The sequence below is a fragment of the Vanellus vanellus genome, assembly GCF_965231255.1.
Source record: "Vanellus vanellus genome assembly, chromosome: 1".
In the NCBI taxonomy this organism is placed as follows: Eukaryota; Metazoa; Chordata; class Aves; order Charadriiformes; family Charadriidae; genus Vanellus; species Vanellus vanellus.
This window is the reverse complement of record NC_138905.1, coordinates 33,236,496-33,253,545: the sequence shown is the minus strand read 5'-3', so window position 1 is coordinate 33,253,545 and position 17,050 is coordinate 33,236,496. Positions and strand designations below refer to the sequence as shown.

The window sequence follows — 17,050 nt, the reverse complement described above, 5'->3', positions numbered from 1 at the left end:
TAATCGAACGTGGGAGGAACTATTGATTTGTTTGGGGTTTTTTTGCTTCTCTTGTGCCTGGAGCAAGATCATCAGGATCTGAACCAGGGGGAGATTGAGAGTCAAGAGAGAACGGTTGTTAAGAAAACCATGGTTAGGATTAAGGACACTGAGATGTTCCTTCTTTTTCTTTTTTTCTTTTTGTTTTATACTCAAATTTACTAGCTTACCTCATGCAGCTGAAGTACTTCAGTTATGAAGTATTTGAAGTTAACATAGTGAGTTTTAATTAAACTAATTAAAAATTTATAAATTGAAATATTGATGGTTGAATTGCAATAGTACATTAAAAATGCAAAAGGGAGGTTGAGAAAAAGGGAGAACATTTTAAAAACAACTAAAATAAAAATCTTGGACTGAAATACCAGTATTGAGATTTGCATTAAGAATTGCTATATGAAATAACCAGGCTGCTTTTTTTTTAAATGCTTCAAACAGTTCAATTTTTCACAGAATTGAGTCACTGGGTAGGATAGGAAGTTAAGAATGCTTGATTAATTTAAGCAGATTTCTTCAGTGTCCTTTGAGAAAAGGATATCCTTTTCTCTTTGCCTGAAAACTTGTATGTTATTGCTGGAAACGATCATAAAAATCTGAAAGCGCACTCAATATGATTAATAAGCTCCAGGCATGGCATTTATGCTAGTTGATAATGCTGAATTTTTCTCTCCATTCCCGTGTTACAGAGCAGCAGATTTTCAGTTTTCTTTTAAATTCCTCAGTCACGCTACTTCAGCCTCATGGGAACAAGATGTCAAAGCCTATCTCTATTCTAGCAGAGGAAAGGCGTGAGATGTTTCAGCTGAAGTGACTGGGAACCAATTCCACTTCAAAGAAAGTCAAATGACAGGGTAAAGGTTAGGGCTTTCCTGTTAGCACACCTGCTAACATGTGATGTCGTATTAATTTGTTTTATTGCAGCTTGCACCATTGAAAGCTGTGGAGTCAGTTAAAGCTATGCTTTTCATAACTGATTGTAGAAATTCAGCTGTCTGGTGACAGTTTTTCATGGTAGTCAAGGGAAAGTAGTAAATTGAAAGTACTTTATGCTTGTCACCAGCAAAAATGCGATGGCAGAATATAAGTCCGAGTATTCTATGGTCTGTACATTGTGAAAATCAAACAATTGAAAGATTAGATGAAGAGACACCCTATCAACACGGTGTATAATACTCAGCTCTGTGCATAATTTAAATCACAGCATATGCCAGCAATACCAGAGTTATACTGTGAACACAAAGTCCAGTTCAAATAGTATACTAGTAGTCCTAGTGAGGTTTTGAAATGAAGTAATACCTGCTGCAAGGTAACACTGTCTGTGATGTTGAATTCAAAAGACAGACACCAACATCTTCATTATTGAATATTATTCTCTATTTAGAATTGTTGCTTAAGGCTGCTGCAGAGATGCTTCTCTGGATTAATTTCATAACTTTCTATAGCCACAATAAAGACAGACTTAATTTTTAAAAGTAAAAGCCTTCACATGTGCAAGACATCCATATTGCTGCACAGTTACATTATTCATAAGGTCAACTTTTAAATAATCTTAGGAGAAGGTAATGTGTTATGTTCAGCAACTTTAATGTCAAACATACTAGGAAACACTCTACCATAAATACTTGTGGTATGTTGTTTTCCTCTGTATTACACATAGCAGTTTTATGTACACGTGTATGTTCTCCAGAGCTCCTAAAAAGTAGGAGGAAGACAAGATAAGAAGATGGTGTGTGTATGCTTTTAATACGATTATTTGCTTTGTTTAGGCCAAGGTTGAAAAATGTGGATCGAAGTAGCGCTCAGCATTTGGAAGTTACCGTTGGAGATCTCACAGTCATAATTACAGACTTTAAGGAGAAAACTAAGTCACCACCTGCTTCCAGTGCTGCTTCTGCAGATCAACACAGTCAGAGTGGCTCTAGCTCTGACAACACAGAGAGGGGAATGTCCAGGTCATCTTCACCCAGAGGAGAAGCGTCGTCACTGAATGGGGAATCTCATTAAAGTTTATTTCCTCCAGTTTCTTTAGTCTCTTCCAAACATGCAAATACATAACTTCTGTCACCTGTTACCACATTTTCATGACAGATTATCCATGCACAATTGGTATGTTGACTGGAACATAATTTATGCAGTTTGAAAAAAAAAAAAAAAAAAAAGTCCAGTGGTGGAAAACAATAATTTAAATGCAATCTACAAATGCTTACAAAGCATTTTCAGACCAACTTTTTAATCTTCATGTGTAAAGGTGCCATGAAAATGTGGTTTGAATGTTCATTATGCAGTGTTATTGGTAAGTCCATTTTCACTTTTAGTTTAGTGAATTCTAACACAACTCTTGGAGTCTCTACTATTGGCATGTACTGAATTTAAATTTTTATAACATAGTTCAAGCTGCCTAAATATGTATTATTTGAGAATTGTGAAACATAGTTATATGTATGCAAGTCAGAGATCAACTTAATCAACTATTGCTGCAACAGAATTTTCATAATAATTATCTTCTTAAAAACACCTGCTGGTACTTGGTGTGGTTAAATAGGAAAAATGTTATTAAATAAAACATTTGTATGAATTTTTGCCAATGTTTGACACATTTTACTAGATTACTGTTACTGAATTATGTTTTACCAATATTTTTTCACACTTAAAACACTTATTGTAATGTTTACAAGCAAAATAGAAAACACATTCTAAGCATTGATTGGTTAACCTTACAATTCAGGTAAAGTACTATATTGTCACTGTACACTGGTATTCTGTGTTGTGTAACAAGTATGGAACCTCAGATGACTATGCATTTGGCAAAAACTAATATTTGGAAATATGAACATTTGGAAAAGCTTTAAAAATAACAGAAATGCAGTTCTGATTTCTGCTTAGTGCTGTTTCCTTGCCCCAAAATTATCTGGTGTCATATAGTCACTTATCATTTCATTACAGGAATATTGGATGTTGCACAAGAATAAGGAAATAACAGTACTATTAATTTTTTGTTCCTGAATCAATTTCTTTAATTTTGATTTGGCCTATTAGAATATATTATGTCATAAATAATGCAAAAAACCCAGTACCCTACTTTATGGCATAAACTGTCAACATTTATGCACTTAGCAATATACTGATACAGAGCAGAACTATTTACAATCCCATCTGGTATTATGTAAAATTACCAATAAAATATTTTTGTGAATACAGATTTTGCATTTTTGTTTACAACCAATAAGTGTTTTGATGGACACATACAATCCATGTATAGAGTTTAAATTATAGATTCAGGTTCAGTACAAAAGTCCATTTAGCTATTTTTAGTGAGGTAATCCACTTACACTCCTGTGATTCTTTTCTTTTTCATTCAAAATAAATATATTTTTAAGCCCATGTAAAAGTTGAATGGACCTTCTTGGTGGTGAATCCAGCCCCAAATTATTACCGACATATGATACGTCTTCTTAACAGCTAAAGCAATGGATTTTTGTAGCCCCTGACAATTGTGATGTTTGGTGGTTTCTTGTAGTAATGTATTTTTCTGTTTTTAATGCAGTACTTCTACAGGCACAATGGTACTGTTCTATTTTGTAAGATGCTAGTTGTGAAATACAGTTAGTTGCATAAAATGAAAGTCTGATGTGATATCTGAGAACATACATACCTCATTCCTTGGTGTTGCTGTTTAAACTTTTTAGACATCAAATGTTAATTATAGGCTATTTCAGATGGATAACTACTGACCTGTTTATTATGTATTCTGCTTTATCTTACTAAATAGGATGTCTGTTCATTGCCGTTACCTGGCCAAATCTTAGTATCTGTAAAACAATGCATTTCAAGGTTTTTAAATGTTTTGGGGGCTGGGCTGGTGTTCAAAATAACATACGCTAGTTTTAAAAAGAAAAATACATGCTTCTCAACTTTATTTTTTTATATTTTATTTTTAGGTGAAACTATTTGCAGAATATACTGAAGTAATGGATTACAAGAAAGCTGAAACTGTTTAAAGTAAGCAGTTTAATGATAGCAAATCTCATCGCAAGATGTTTTATGAAATGTGTTTCTAATTTAAAACGTAATGAATGCTAACACATTTCAGAATTCCTTGCAAACAAATAATAATCTATTACCAGTAGTTCACTAAATGGGAAACGTATTTTCATTTAACTTTATGTGAATAAAACACCCAGCACTGCCAACAAGAGGTCTCTTTGTATCTTCAGAAATAAGTAGCCATTTGGTTTGAAAGGAAGGGAGGATGAAGTGGATTTTACTATGATTCAACTGTCTCTAGAGAATAATCTCAAAAATGTCATACAAGTATGGTTATAATCAAAACGAATGCAAAAAAGTCTCACTGTTCTTTATGGCATAAGACATAGAAAAGCAATTTCTATCCACAGATACAACACAAGTCAACTAGGATCTTAAAACTGAGCTGTGGTGGTTTTAACTGAACTATTAAGTTGTCAGTGTTTACGTTGTTTAATGCCAAAACAGGCATCATTGCAAAGTTAAGAATTTTTGTCTGATTGTGATTAAAGGGATGTGACAATACTGACAGCAGAGTAGACAAATTCTAAGTAGAATATGGCATTTGACTCTGTTCATAATGTTATAATTTAAATGAACTTCACTTTCATAATTTCTAAATAATTTTGACTTGTAGTAATCCTAAGTCCTTTTTCTAATTGTAAATATATTTAAAAGCCTCTTTAGTCCATTTATAAAAATTGAAAATTTAATGTTGTAATGTGTTTTGATTAGCTATTTTTCTCTGTGACTGCTCTCAGCATAAGAACTGTTACTTGTTAAATTCTATATATGCACCAGTCTTCAACAGCCGTACATCCTGGGTTGTTCATGAAATGGTGACCCAACAGACACAAGTGTAATAGTGTTCCATATAAATGACTTCCTTTATGTGCTGATTGATTGTCTGGTTTCAGAAAGGAAAAGGGGGGAGAAATGGGGAAAAATTAAGTATAATTAGTTCATTGATAAAGTGTACAATAATTAAGTCTCTCTATCTTCCTAAATTTGCTACTAGTTATAGGTGGTATAAGGAAAAGAACAAATACACAGTTGTAGTCTATTATCTTTTTTTTTTCTGAAATTAAGTATGTATATTGGAGATAAACAAAAGTTGTTCTACTTAGTAGCAGGTTAAATTATGCAATATAAAATCTTGATTCTAAGAGAAGTGTTAGTAAAAAAAAATTTCATTTAAAAACAAAAATTCTTGATGTTAAAAGTCTTGAAATTAAGACTACGACTGAAGTTTTAACTTATTATATGTTTCTCTAGATATTTGTGGCATAGATTGTATAATCTGAAAATTTTTTTTAGATTTTATAATTTGTGCACTTTACTTTTTTTAATATTATGGGTAGCACATTTTTAGGTAGCCAGGCATATGTTTTTATAATTTTTTTCACCAGTTCACTATCGTGTTCAGGCAAGTCTTGTAAATCTGACTCAAATGTATGGCTCCGCATCTTAAATTCTTTAATTTTTCTCTCTCCTTGCTCAAAAGCCCACATCATGCTAATTGATTATACTTTGTTATACAGGATGGATTTGGCATGGAACTCTCTATTGTGTACTTCTTATATACATCCAGGGTTCTTTAACTGTATCTGCTTGGTTTTTTCTGTCACATGCCTTTTTTTCACTCTGCTCCCTACTAGGGAGTCTGGGTGTGCTTCCTTTCAAATATCAGAAACTATATGGAAATAGAAATGCAATTTAATTTAATTTCTCCAAAGGCAGCAGCAAGTGCTGTGCTTGTAGTAAAATTTGCCTGTGCTTACTCAGGAATAAGATAGGTAAGAGAAAAAGTTAATGCTGGTTTTGGCTACGATAATTTGCAAATGCGTACTTCTATCAATGTTAAAATCTGGGTGTGCTGGAAACACTGTTTGAGCTTTCAAAGGTTTTTTTCCTTACCTGAAATTATCCCCGACTTACATCAGAGCAGTCTCAATTTGAAAGGGTGTAACTTCACAAACCAGCAAAAGCTGTACAGTAAAATCAGTCAAACTGAGGAAGCTCGGTTGGTTTTCTTTTCTACTGTCAAAGTTTTAACAAGAGGAGAAACTTTCTCCTCTTGTTGAGAGACTTAAGAGATTTGTCTAAGACAACTTCAGGTACTGAGCTTAGTTTGACATCTAAAGAAGAACCCATGTTTTAATAAGGATTAACAGGACTTAACTACTAAAAATCAGAAAAGTACTTCACAAGTTAATTACATATCAGTGTTTTACAGAAATTATTGTAACTTTCCGTCTAGATGGATATGAATGGAGTAAATGGTCCAACAGCTATGGATAGCTGCACACTTGCTATAAAATGGTATTATCCAACAGCAAGTGATGTTTAAGTAACTCTCTGAAGACATTACATGAGAAGACTCTGATATGTCTATGAACAAGGCCTGGAAGTCCAGGTGTCCCCACCCCTGCCTAAACTATACCATTGGATTCAAACAGCAAAAGAAAACGCAGTGAACAAATAAATTTATTTTAGATCCTAGAGCCTTAGTAATGCAGAAGCTGTTGACAGCTTCTGTTTAACTGTACTGGTGACAACTAATTAAAATGAACCCCACTGTATAATACTTAATCCCTCAGGAGATGTTTTTGATCTTAATCTTGCCCCTTTTATTATGGGAAACAGATAAAAGTCATGTGAAAGAACTTGCTCCGTCCACTGACACAGGAGATTTTAAGAGGAGACAGTTTAATGTGCACATGAAATTTTAGCTGTACTTTTAAGGAGTTAAACATGGAAGACGAAGACCAAAAGCATATTCCATAGCTCAAATGAGTATTACTAAGAGTGATCACAAAAGATTGCTGTACCATTTGGGGTTTGTAAAAGACAAGATGGTAACACTATCTAATAATTTCTTGTCCCGTATGTTTAAAAAGAAAATTACCACCAGAAAAAAATATTGTTCTGGTAACAGTAATTTAAAGAATCGTTCCAAAATGTTAATTATTTTGTGGAAAGTATGGCATATCTTGACAGAGGTAGGAATATCTGAACAAGAAGCCATCCAGGACTACATTTTTCAGGATCTAGGCCACCTGGAAAAGCGTAATCTTTAATTACACTGTTCTCTGTGTATAAATACTGATCTTCGTCAAAGTGCTTGCAAAATGAATGAGGTCCCTTAAACTTTAAGATTTTAAGAAATGTGGCTTTAGACCAATGGAGCTCTAGCTTACAATGCAGTTATTGAGAAGACAACTGAGGAAAAAAGACTATTAATCTATTTTTTGATAATTTATCATAGAATCATAGAATGGTTTAGGTTGGAAAGGACCTTGAAGATCATCAAGTTCCAACCCTCCTTGCCATAGACAGGGACACCTCCCACTAGACCAGGTTGCCCAAGGCCACGTCCAGCCTGGCCTTGAACACCTCCAGGGATGGGGCCTCAACAACCTCTCTGGGCAACCTGTTCCAGTGCCTTACCACCCTAACAGTGGAAAACTCCTTCCTAATGTTTAATCTGAACCTGCCCTCTTCCAGTTTAAAGCCATTCCCCCTTGTCCTATCGCTACATGCCCTAGTAAAAAGTCCTTCCCCAGCTCTCCTGTAGGCCCCCTTTAGGTACTGGATCTCCTTGGAGCCTTCTCTTCTCCACGCTGAACAGCCCCAACTCTCTCAGCCTCTCCTCATAGGAGACCATGTGCTTGTAATTTTCCTCTTCTGTATGAAGAAGCAAAAGTATACAGAAGACTGAAATATATATAACCAGGGCTGATGAAATTTGGCTCTTTACCCCCTTCCCAAGCTTACTAGATTCTACAAACTACAAATTCTGTTTGGTTCAAAGGCAGTTGCAGGTACTTTTTCACTAGAAAAGGATGGAGTTGTTCAGTCATTTGTCATCTGTTAGTTACGATGAGTGGTCAGGTTGGTTCTGCTTTCTGAATACCCACTTTGGAAATACAGAGATCTAATTTGCTATTTATATGCATCTAATATATAATTACCATCCATGAATAATCTATTTCAAGCTGATCCTTCTTTGCACAGAATAAATCAACATGCTTCAATGCCAAGCCCAGTTCTGACTGCACAGATCTCTGAGCAAGGAAATCTGCCATCTGACTGATCTTCTCTTACTGTAACCACCTTCAGCTATGAATTAATCTCAGCAAGGGAAACCTCTTAAGATTACGTGTATTTGCTGGGTATCACTACTCCCCCTTCTGAAGGAAGCACATTCTGATTCCTTCTTCTCTCTTTTTTTTTTTTTTTTAAATTATGTCTATAGTATAAGTGGATGCAGCGAGTTTGAAATAATTTATTATTTTTAAGTGGGGAATTTGACTCCTATTCCCAGTTCTTCAACTATATCTTGGTTTCTGTAAGACCAACAATGGCTTGTGGAGCTTAAAGGTTGGCTAGCAATTATGTCACTGTTGTCCTTGTTTCTATATAATTGACTTGCTGAACAGATTCTTGCTGAGCAAACTTATTTCCCCCAGTGCTGTACCATTCAAGCATTCTGGCTGAGGTAGCTGGCATTCTGGGATGCCAATTATTGGTCTTCATATCTGCATTTCTGCAAATGGTCTGATTCTATTGCTGGGAGGCTTCCAAACATGGAAAAATAAGCAAAATGCGTTCCAACTGATGGAGGCATAATGTTGCCAAGTAACTTGCAGTACCTGGAGGCTTTTTGAAAGGTGCAAGAACATGCTTTTGGTGCCAGCTGGAGAAAGAGATCTGAGGAGCATGCACAGACACTGAGCGCTTTCTCAGCTTTCCTACAGAATTTCTGAGTAGCTTCTGTTTCTAAAATGTCAAATACCTTCAAAAACCCTCCGTCCAACAAAAAGACAGAGGATAAGGGGGAAAAAAGAACAAAGAAAATATGTTTTCTGAATAATACCTAGAAAAGCCACTATATAATGGCTTCTTCGTGTGTTTAGTGTTCCTTTCTCTGTGTACTGTATTGGAAGTAGGGAGGCAGCATCCCACACTTATAGGTATGTTGCTTTATAATTCTTGATACCTCTTGGTTCAGTGACTTTTGGCCTAAAGATAGATGTAGCTTTTTGTGAATTTCATAGTAAATACCATGAACGTTTCTCTCTTGGGTACAGGTCATTTATTGAAAGGGCAGTAGTTTTGATTAAAGAGCTAGTCAGGAACAAGATAGATTCCTCATGTACATTTAGACACTACCCAATCTTAAAGAGTCTGATTCCTGGACTACTAGAAAAAGGATAACTTTATGATGAAAGGGTAATAAGATCCCAGACTAGAATGGATGTGGCTTCTGAAGAGTTTTGCGGCCAGTAGTTCATATGGCTGTTCTCGGTGATTATTCCACACCTTAGCCCATTAACCTTGAGGCGTTGGTAGAGCATCCTCACAGACAAATCAAAACTACCAACAGCACCATCAGATGCTCTCAAAATTTACTAAGTGCCTTATACAGAGCATCACTGAGGCAATGGTTCAATCAAAAGGAAGCTGGATAAAAGATTTACTCCTCTGGATGGAGTCACAGGTTATCAGTTGTAACCAAGGTGATATTCCTGGTTATAACACTAGAATCTTATATTTTATTGCTGATACAAGTACCTAATAAGAAACAGTCCAGAAATCTCTGAGGCTTTCAGTTTGTGAAACATACGTTCTTCGGAGGAGATTTTTTTTCTTTTAGTCAGCTGTGATAGCCTACTGGAATATCACAGAAGTGAATAAAACTTCTGAGTGGTTCTGGATGCTTTCACACTTCCCAGTTTCTCCATCAAGGACAGTATTACGTTTCTTGGGAAGGGGTACATAGGTTGGTTTTATTCATATGGTTTATGTTTATCCAACAATAGTTTTTGATGATTTTATTGTCAGAAAAAGGGCTTGTTATTTTGAAAATAAAAATCTTACCTGCCAGGTGTCTTCCCCAAAATGAGTAAGTGCCTTTTCTGTTCTAACTCTTAGAAGTATTTACTTTGTCAGATTGAATCTGAATGTCCTGGATAAACCAACTATTAAGTACTGAGTGTTACCAATGGCTTTTGAAATCCTTTCACTGAAAGAGCAAGAGACAGAATGTAAGCCACTTGAATTATTTTGAGACCTGATGTTATCAGAAGTTTTATAACTGCTATGAGTAGTATACTTCTAAGAACAATGTAACTTTTCAGGAACTTGATATTGATAGGAAATAAATATTTATTAAAAGAAGTATATTAAATAAATATTTATTTACCAATTTAAGTAAGAGAAAATATTACACCGTGGGGGCAACAGTCTTGCTGTTAGCAGTCCTGACTACTTAATGGAAAGTAAAACTGAGGCCCTGAACTCTGGCTGTAAAAGAATGCATGGTATTTGGGGAGAGATTGGGACTGTGAATCTTAGGTCCACATTTTAATAAAGTAATTCTTCCTACCTAAGTTTTTACCAATTCTCAAGCAGAAAAGAAAGCATAAGCAAATATCAGTAAGAGGCCCTCTGGTTTTATTGGTGCTGCTTCCAATCTAGAGGATTTTTTTTTAATTTTTTTTTAAACTTTGCTCAGGACTGGTACAGCTGAAAGTATATTTTCCCTTCATTCTTAAGCCTGGACTTTGAATGGAGTTTCTCTGAGACACTTTTGTAGTGAAATCGTATTCCCTACAAACATTGAAGACAAAAATAAACATCTCCGTGAACAAAAGATTGTGTGTGGTTGTAATTTTTTAATATATACAATTTTGTTACAAAAATATTAAAGGTACTCTAAATAAAACCATAACCAGTGTTGGCCAATAGGCCAACACTTAAAAGGTCTCTTTGTAGCAGTCAGAAAATACAGTTTGCATCATGAGATGCTACAAATTTTCTGTCTGGTAAACTATGTTCAATTCCAGTTAAGCAGTCCTTTAAATAAAGACGACAATACACTGCATTTATCCAAGTGTATGGTAACCCATTAGGACACTGCCTTAAACTGACCTCAATTCAAAGACATTATTAAACAATTTAATCACAGTGAAAAGATTTTTTTTCCCAGAATAAATGCCACAGAATTAATGATAATGGAATTGTTTTAAAATTAACAGCTCTATAGTTATTTCACATTGTTTGATAAACATACAGTTGATTTCAGATGAGTATAAATAGATGTGTTTGAAGCCCAGAATAGTGAAACATATTGGAATGCCTTCTCCAGGAATAAATTAATACTTCTTGCCTGTGAAGAAACTGACAAGAAAGTATTTTTGGTGAAAACTGTTGTTGGTGTACTATATTCAATCTTAACTGGCAGTGGTGATGCTTAGGGTGTGTTATGATAAATGAAATGGTAAATAAATAATTAAATTGTTCAGAACCATTCTCTGAATGTGTTATTTGTACTGGCTAGGAAAAAGTGCAAGAAATGCAAGTGGGCAATTTGGGGATAAACAGCAGACACAGGCAATTTGATCTTACAATGCCAAAAGGCCTCTGCTATTTTACTGGCACAGGTACCATTACCATACCATATCATTACCCCTTTTGGCTATGATGGAAGTTGAGGTACTCCTGAGAGTACTGCTTTCAAGGCAAGAAACTTTCATCCATGCAAGTTTCCACGCTTGCAAATTCAAGTAACAACTGAGGTAAGAAGCTTGAGAAGATGGCTTCATCTCGTTGTATATAGAACTACCCTTTTTGTTACCAAAGCAAGTTCTAAAAAAAATGGTCCGTGTGGGTTGTCTCAAGTTACATACAGTTCCAGTATTCAGTTCTCTCTGAATGGTTTGTCATTTGTGTTGCTTTGCAGCGTGAGGCTGAAACCCTCGGGGGCGTTCTTGAAAGAAGCTGGTTCCCTTGCAAAGGCAGCCAGAGTTTCCCAGTTGTGTAAGCAGGTGACTGAAGCGTTGGCCATGAGTACGTAAACTCATCCTCACTCCAAGGAGGCAACGTGCGAGGCTGATAGATCCTCGGGCACGGAATGCTTTTAATGCCACCCTGTTAGTGCTGGGCGTAGATCCCGAAGTGCAGGCAGCGAGCGGTAGCAAACTGTTGATACAACTACTGAGCTTGGTACTAGCAGAAACACTGACTTGTACAAGACTAAATTGGCATCAGAGACCAGAATGGGGTTATTGTCACTAATTAAGGGAGTCTAATTTAGTCTACTTACTCATCTATTTTAGAAGAACAGAAGGAATTCAAGAGAGGAGAGCAAGCTGTAAAGCCCTTCTATCACCCTTCTATTCATTTCTTTCCTCTGTTGACTGTTTGTTAAGTCTGCTACACAATTATGGGTCTGAAGATGAAAACAAATTTCTTAAATTCCACACAAATGTTTTGGCAGCCATGGGAGATCACAGCATTCCACTATGTGCCTGGTGCCTGGAGATAGCTTAGGACAGCGTCCAATTTTATTTTACCCTTTCCTGACCTGAAAGAAAATAAAAGTAAAAAAAAAAAAATCTTTCTAAAGTTAGAGATAAAGGATGGGTGAAGGAAGGCTGAGTAATCCTTCCTTCGTTGCACTTCCTGTAGTAGTGCAATCATGAGCCAGCAGTGCTGGGTGGTACCTTAGACGTTTCGAGCTCTAAGATCTGTGCAACACAATATCCCAACCACTCACTGACTCTGCTGCCACTTGTGCAGTGGAATAATTTGAGAACACAATTCTAATGACAAATCAGATAAATCCGTGTAATGTCTGCACAGCCGGGAGTGTGCAAGGTAAGCTGACTGCCCAGCATAATTACTTCTGTGAACTTCAGACGTGATTAAGACTATTGACCAAGTATAAGGATACTTGGTACCTCAGCCTGTTATGTACCGTGGGGCTTTTGCCTTGTTCTTGGGTTGTTCTATTCAGTTTTTAAAGGGGTAGTCGGTACAAAAGAAAATATTAATGTCTTACCTCTTCTTCCTGATTAATTCAAACACTAAATGTTTTAAACAGCTGCTACTTTTGACTGCTGTAATCTGTTTTTTGAATTAGTAATTATGGAAATAAAGCAACCCCTAGAGAAAAGGATGTGGAAAGATGAACGTTAGGACTTCCTTTCTCTGTCCTTGACATGTCTCTACATTGGTTTACAATGTTAAACCCTACTTGAGGAGGACCAGGGAGCAACAGCAGCGTACAGATAAACAAAAGAAAAAAGTAAAACAGCAAGCGGGCTTGCTAGAAATTGACCAAGTAAATCAACTCTTCGCCTGGTTTGACTGACTGACTGCTTTCCAAAGCCTCTGCGTACTGAATGACTGACCGTCTGTCATCTTTTCCATTCCAGGCTGTGCTGCTGTTTCGAAATAGGGGCAACTGGCTACCTGGCTCACTGCCTCCAGTGTATCATCTGGCTTGCATTGCTGAACGGCTCTCGGAGCCCCTGCCAGCGCTCCAAAACCTCTGTTTCCTCTTGTAAGGGCAGCTGGCCATTGTCATCTAACATTTGGGGTTTTTCATTTTAGCTGTTTACTACATGCAGTTTCACTCTCCCAGCCGTGCAGGCTTTTTGCACTTGGAAATAATAAATACATAAAATGTATAAAATTTTAAATCAAACATGAAAAAATGAACCAAAAAAAGCAGTAGTTTTCAGTCCATGGTCTGAGGATCTCATGAGCTAATGCATTCCTTATACGAGTCTTCAAAAAAGTGATTAGGATGAGCGTACTTATTACAAGTAGCATTAAATTCACTGCGTAGAGTCTGCGCTGTTACTGTAAAGTGGAAAAGGTAGACAATACCTTACAGGATTCATTTCAGATTAGTTGATGTCCTTCATCTTAAAAATTAAGCTTTCAAGGCATAATGCAAAGTTGCTATTGTGTATGATTAGTGTTAGTAAATATTTATCCTATTACAAGAAAACAATTATGTTGTATTGTAGAAACTTAAAAGACCCTGAATCTGGGTGTCAGAGGACTCAGAGCACTTGATGCTGGAGCAAACAACAGCAGAACAAGATAAGGACTTTCAAACTTGAGTATAGTTATATATAAACAAACAAACAGCCAGGCCTGCTTGCCTTATTTCTATATTTTCGTACATGGTACATATTTGCATAAGCAGATAAGTTTGCTTTGACTCCTTCCAGGAATACTTTATACACAACTACCTGTGCCAGATATGGTCCTTGGAGAATTTTAGATGAGGCAAAGACACAAAAGCCCAACAGTGAGAATCCCCTTTGGACTGATGTTGTGGAGTTCCATATTTAGAAATCTTTACAGAAAAAAAAAAAAAAAAAAGGAAAAGGTTTTGACACACAAATACAGAAAAAGATTTAAATAGAAAAATCTCTCTATGCTTCTAGAAAGTATTCTTCCTGCTTTTTTAATGTAATAAAGCACTAAAAATTGTGCAAGCTACATATATAAATGCATAATGATGCATATATAGATGCACAGATTTATTTATTTAGTACACAGAAGTTGAACTTTTCTAAGAGGAATGATATAAATATTTTGACACTCTGCTGTTTAATAATTGTTCCCAGAGGATCCATTAAATAAATTTTGAAGTAAATTGTACTATTGATGAAGAAATAATTGATTCAACTTAGAAGAAATTAGGAATTTTGCAAAGTATCACACCACTTCCCAGACTGCTTACAATGCAGCTTATTTAATTTTGTGTACTGTTGTCCTCGGGTGTGTATATTGCTGATGCCAAGAGTAATTCCAAAATACTGTAAGCTCCTGCTTATAGTCTAAATAGGTTAAACACACGTTACAATGAGAGCTAAAAGGGGAAGAAACAGGGGAAGGCAGTAATATTTTGGTCATCAATAAAAATTTATTTTGAGAATTTTTATTAACATTTTTAACATTGGGCGCTGATGTAGGGCGATTTGAAGAGTAGATGCAAGAAGAGTAGAAGGCAGTTGTAACAAACCTTGTCTTCAAAATGAATTGGAAGGAAGGAAAAATGTCTGGCAGCAACAGAAAAGGGGCATTGCACCAAGAAGTCCGATGATACTATACGCACAAAACGTGGTAGTACAGCAGTTTCCCCCTGGTCACCCAACCTTGCCATCTATCATAGTGAAGTGTTGACACTGCAGGTTGTACGAAGGGGCACGAGAACATCAAAGAAAACGTCTTTGCCTTTGAAAACCCCTTTAACTGGTCTGCACACGAGGCAGCATTGACACAAATCTGTCAGCGCAAACTCTTACTGCTTTGCCAACTTAACTAATGGCTTAACTTCCTCAAAGAACAAAACCAGGAGGAGTGATACAAATGCATCTGATTAGGACTGGGTTTTTTAATTAGCACAAAGTTGGAGTGGAAATTGATTTCTCTCTTTGTTCTCTCTATTGCATCAGATAATCCCCTTCCATAACTGTGGATAATTATTTTTTTTTCTTTCAGTTGATCTGATTTATCTCTTCATCTAATGAGTTGTTAGAATTTTGGTTTCATTTTCTGGCATACACTAACTGCTCTTCTGACCCTTGAACACACTTGCAGAAGTATAAGATGCTGATTCTTTTAAAAAAAAACACTTGTCCTAACTACTTATTTAACATCTGTAGTTCACAAAGATTACTGTTTTCTGGATTTCAGCTATTTTCTGGGCATAGTAAATAGAACTGAATCCTAAAGATACGAAAGTTACCATGGCTAAGTAACTAAATTCCAGTCAAGAAAGGGATTTCAAGATTTAAAATTGGTAATAAATGGAGAGAACTTTGCGTCTAATTGCACCTCTTCATGTTTTAATTTTATTAAAGATTAGCAAACTTTATAGCATAAAATGCTATGTATTGTTCATTAACTGTTTATGGTGAGTAATAAAGATATATAATTATTTCTCTTTAAATAATTATAAAAGCTGAATTAGCTAATTGCATACCATCCGATCGTGGTTTTTCTCAGTCATACAACCTAGGTGTGACATTTCAGTCACTTTTGCTTATCTTCGTTATTCACAAGGCTGTGTTTCTAGTGAGCAGCATTTTATCTTTTATCAGACCAACTGATAGTTAGATGAAATGGACAGATTTTGCAGGGTGCAAAAAGGTTTGTGTGTTTAAGTTTATCTGGTTTTTCTCTCTCCAGTAGCATCAGATACCTTAACAAAAGATACTAACTTTCTCTCTGACCTTGCCTCAGTTATATTTTTAGAGCACTGCAGGTACATTCTCACTCATTAATTATTTAGGCATTATTGGACAGCACTGAATGAAGAGAATCCTGTAAATTCCTACTTGGGAAACAGTATGATTGACAATCCAAAAAAATTTTTTTTCTCCCTATGACACCTCTCTTAGCACTCCCGATTTCTTCTTTTCTCATCTAAGAATACACTTTCTTCTTCCGAAGCATGTAAGCGTTATTGCTGCCCAGCTGCCACGTTCATTCGTGACCCCTCTATAACACCCTTCAGACCCCATTTCCCCTGACTGGAACGCTCTCCAGTACAAAAGGCAAGTGTCACACCTCAGTAGGGACTGACCGGTCTCCGCTTTTGTGCTCACTGTCAGTAAATATTCCATTGTGGCTCTCCACTCCGACTCTCGTATCGCTGTGTTACTTATTCCCTGCCATACGGACATGATAGTATCCGTCGGGGGTTGTGAAACGAGACAGCGAGTGAATTCATGACGCGGGTCTGCAGGCAGATACGCAATGAGAGCCATAATCCAGGTTTGGAATGCAAACACAAATTCAGGAAAGCTGTCAGAATGGTGGGATCGTCCCTTGCGGCAGAAAGCGGGGAGGAACGGGAAAAGAGAGGGGCAGAAAGCCCAGCTGAGACTTTGAGCGGCACTTTCGGAGCTGCTTCTTTCTGTGATGCACACCAGCACGGGGATCTCGCTAACGTAAATTTCCCTTACCTCATTAAGCAAATTCTTTCTAGAGAGTCCTTTTTACAAATCCTCCTCCATTTCATCTCTGACTCTCCCACCATCACCCTGCCATCCCTGGCCCTGAATTCCCATCGTTGCTCCTCATCCTCCCTAATTCCTTACTTCTCTTGGATTCTATTTCTTTTCTCAGGCCCAATTTCCCTGCTTGTCTGTCTTAGTAATCACCTTGGTATCTG

The 17,050-nt window shown here is 36.5% G+C and overlaps 1 protein-coding gene across 1 annotated transcript in view; it reads left to right on the top strand.

Annotated features, from left to right (window-relative positions):
* Positions 1-3,661, top strand: part of YAF2 (YY1 associated factor 2) — a 29,699-nt gene extending 26,038 nt beyond the window's left edge. The window contains exon 4 of the mRNA XM_082497223.1: positions 1,806-3,661. Within this exon, the coding sequence (XP_082353349.1) occupies positions 1,806-2,043 (238 nt within the window). The 3' untranslated portion in view covers positions 2,044-3,661. The remainder of the gene's footprint in view (positions 1-1,805) is intronic.
* The last annotated feature ends 13,389 nt before the right edge of the window (positions 3,662-17,050 follow it).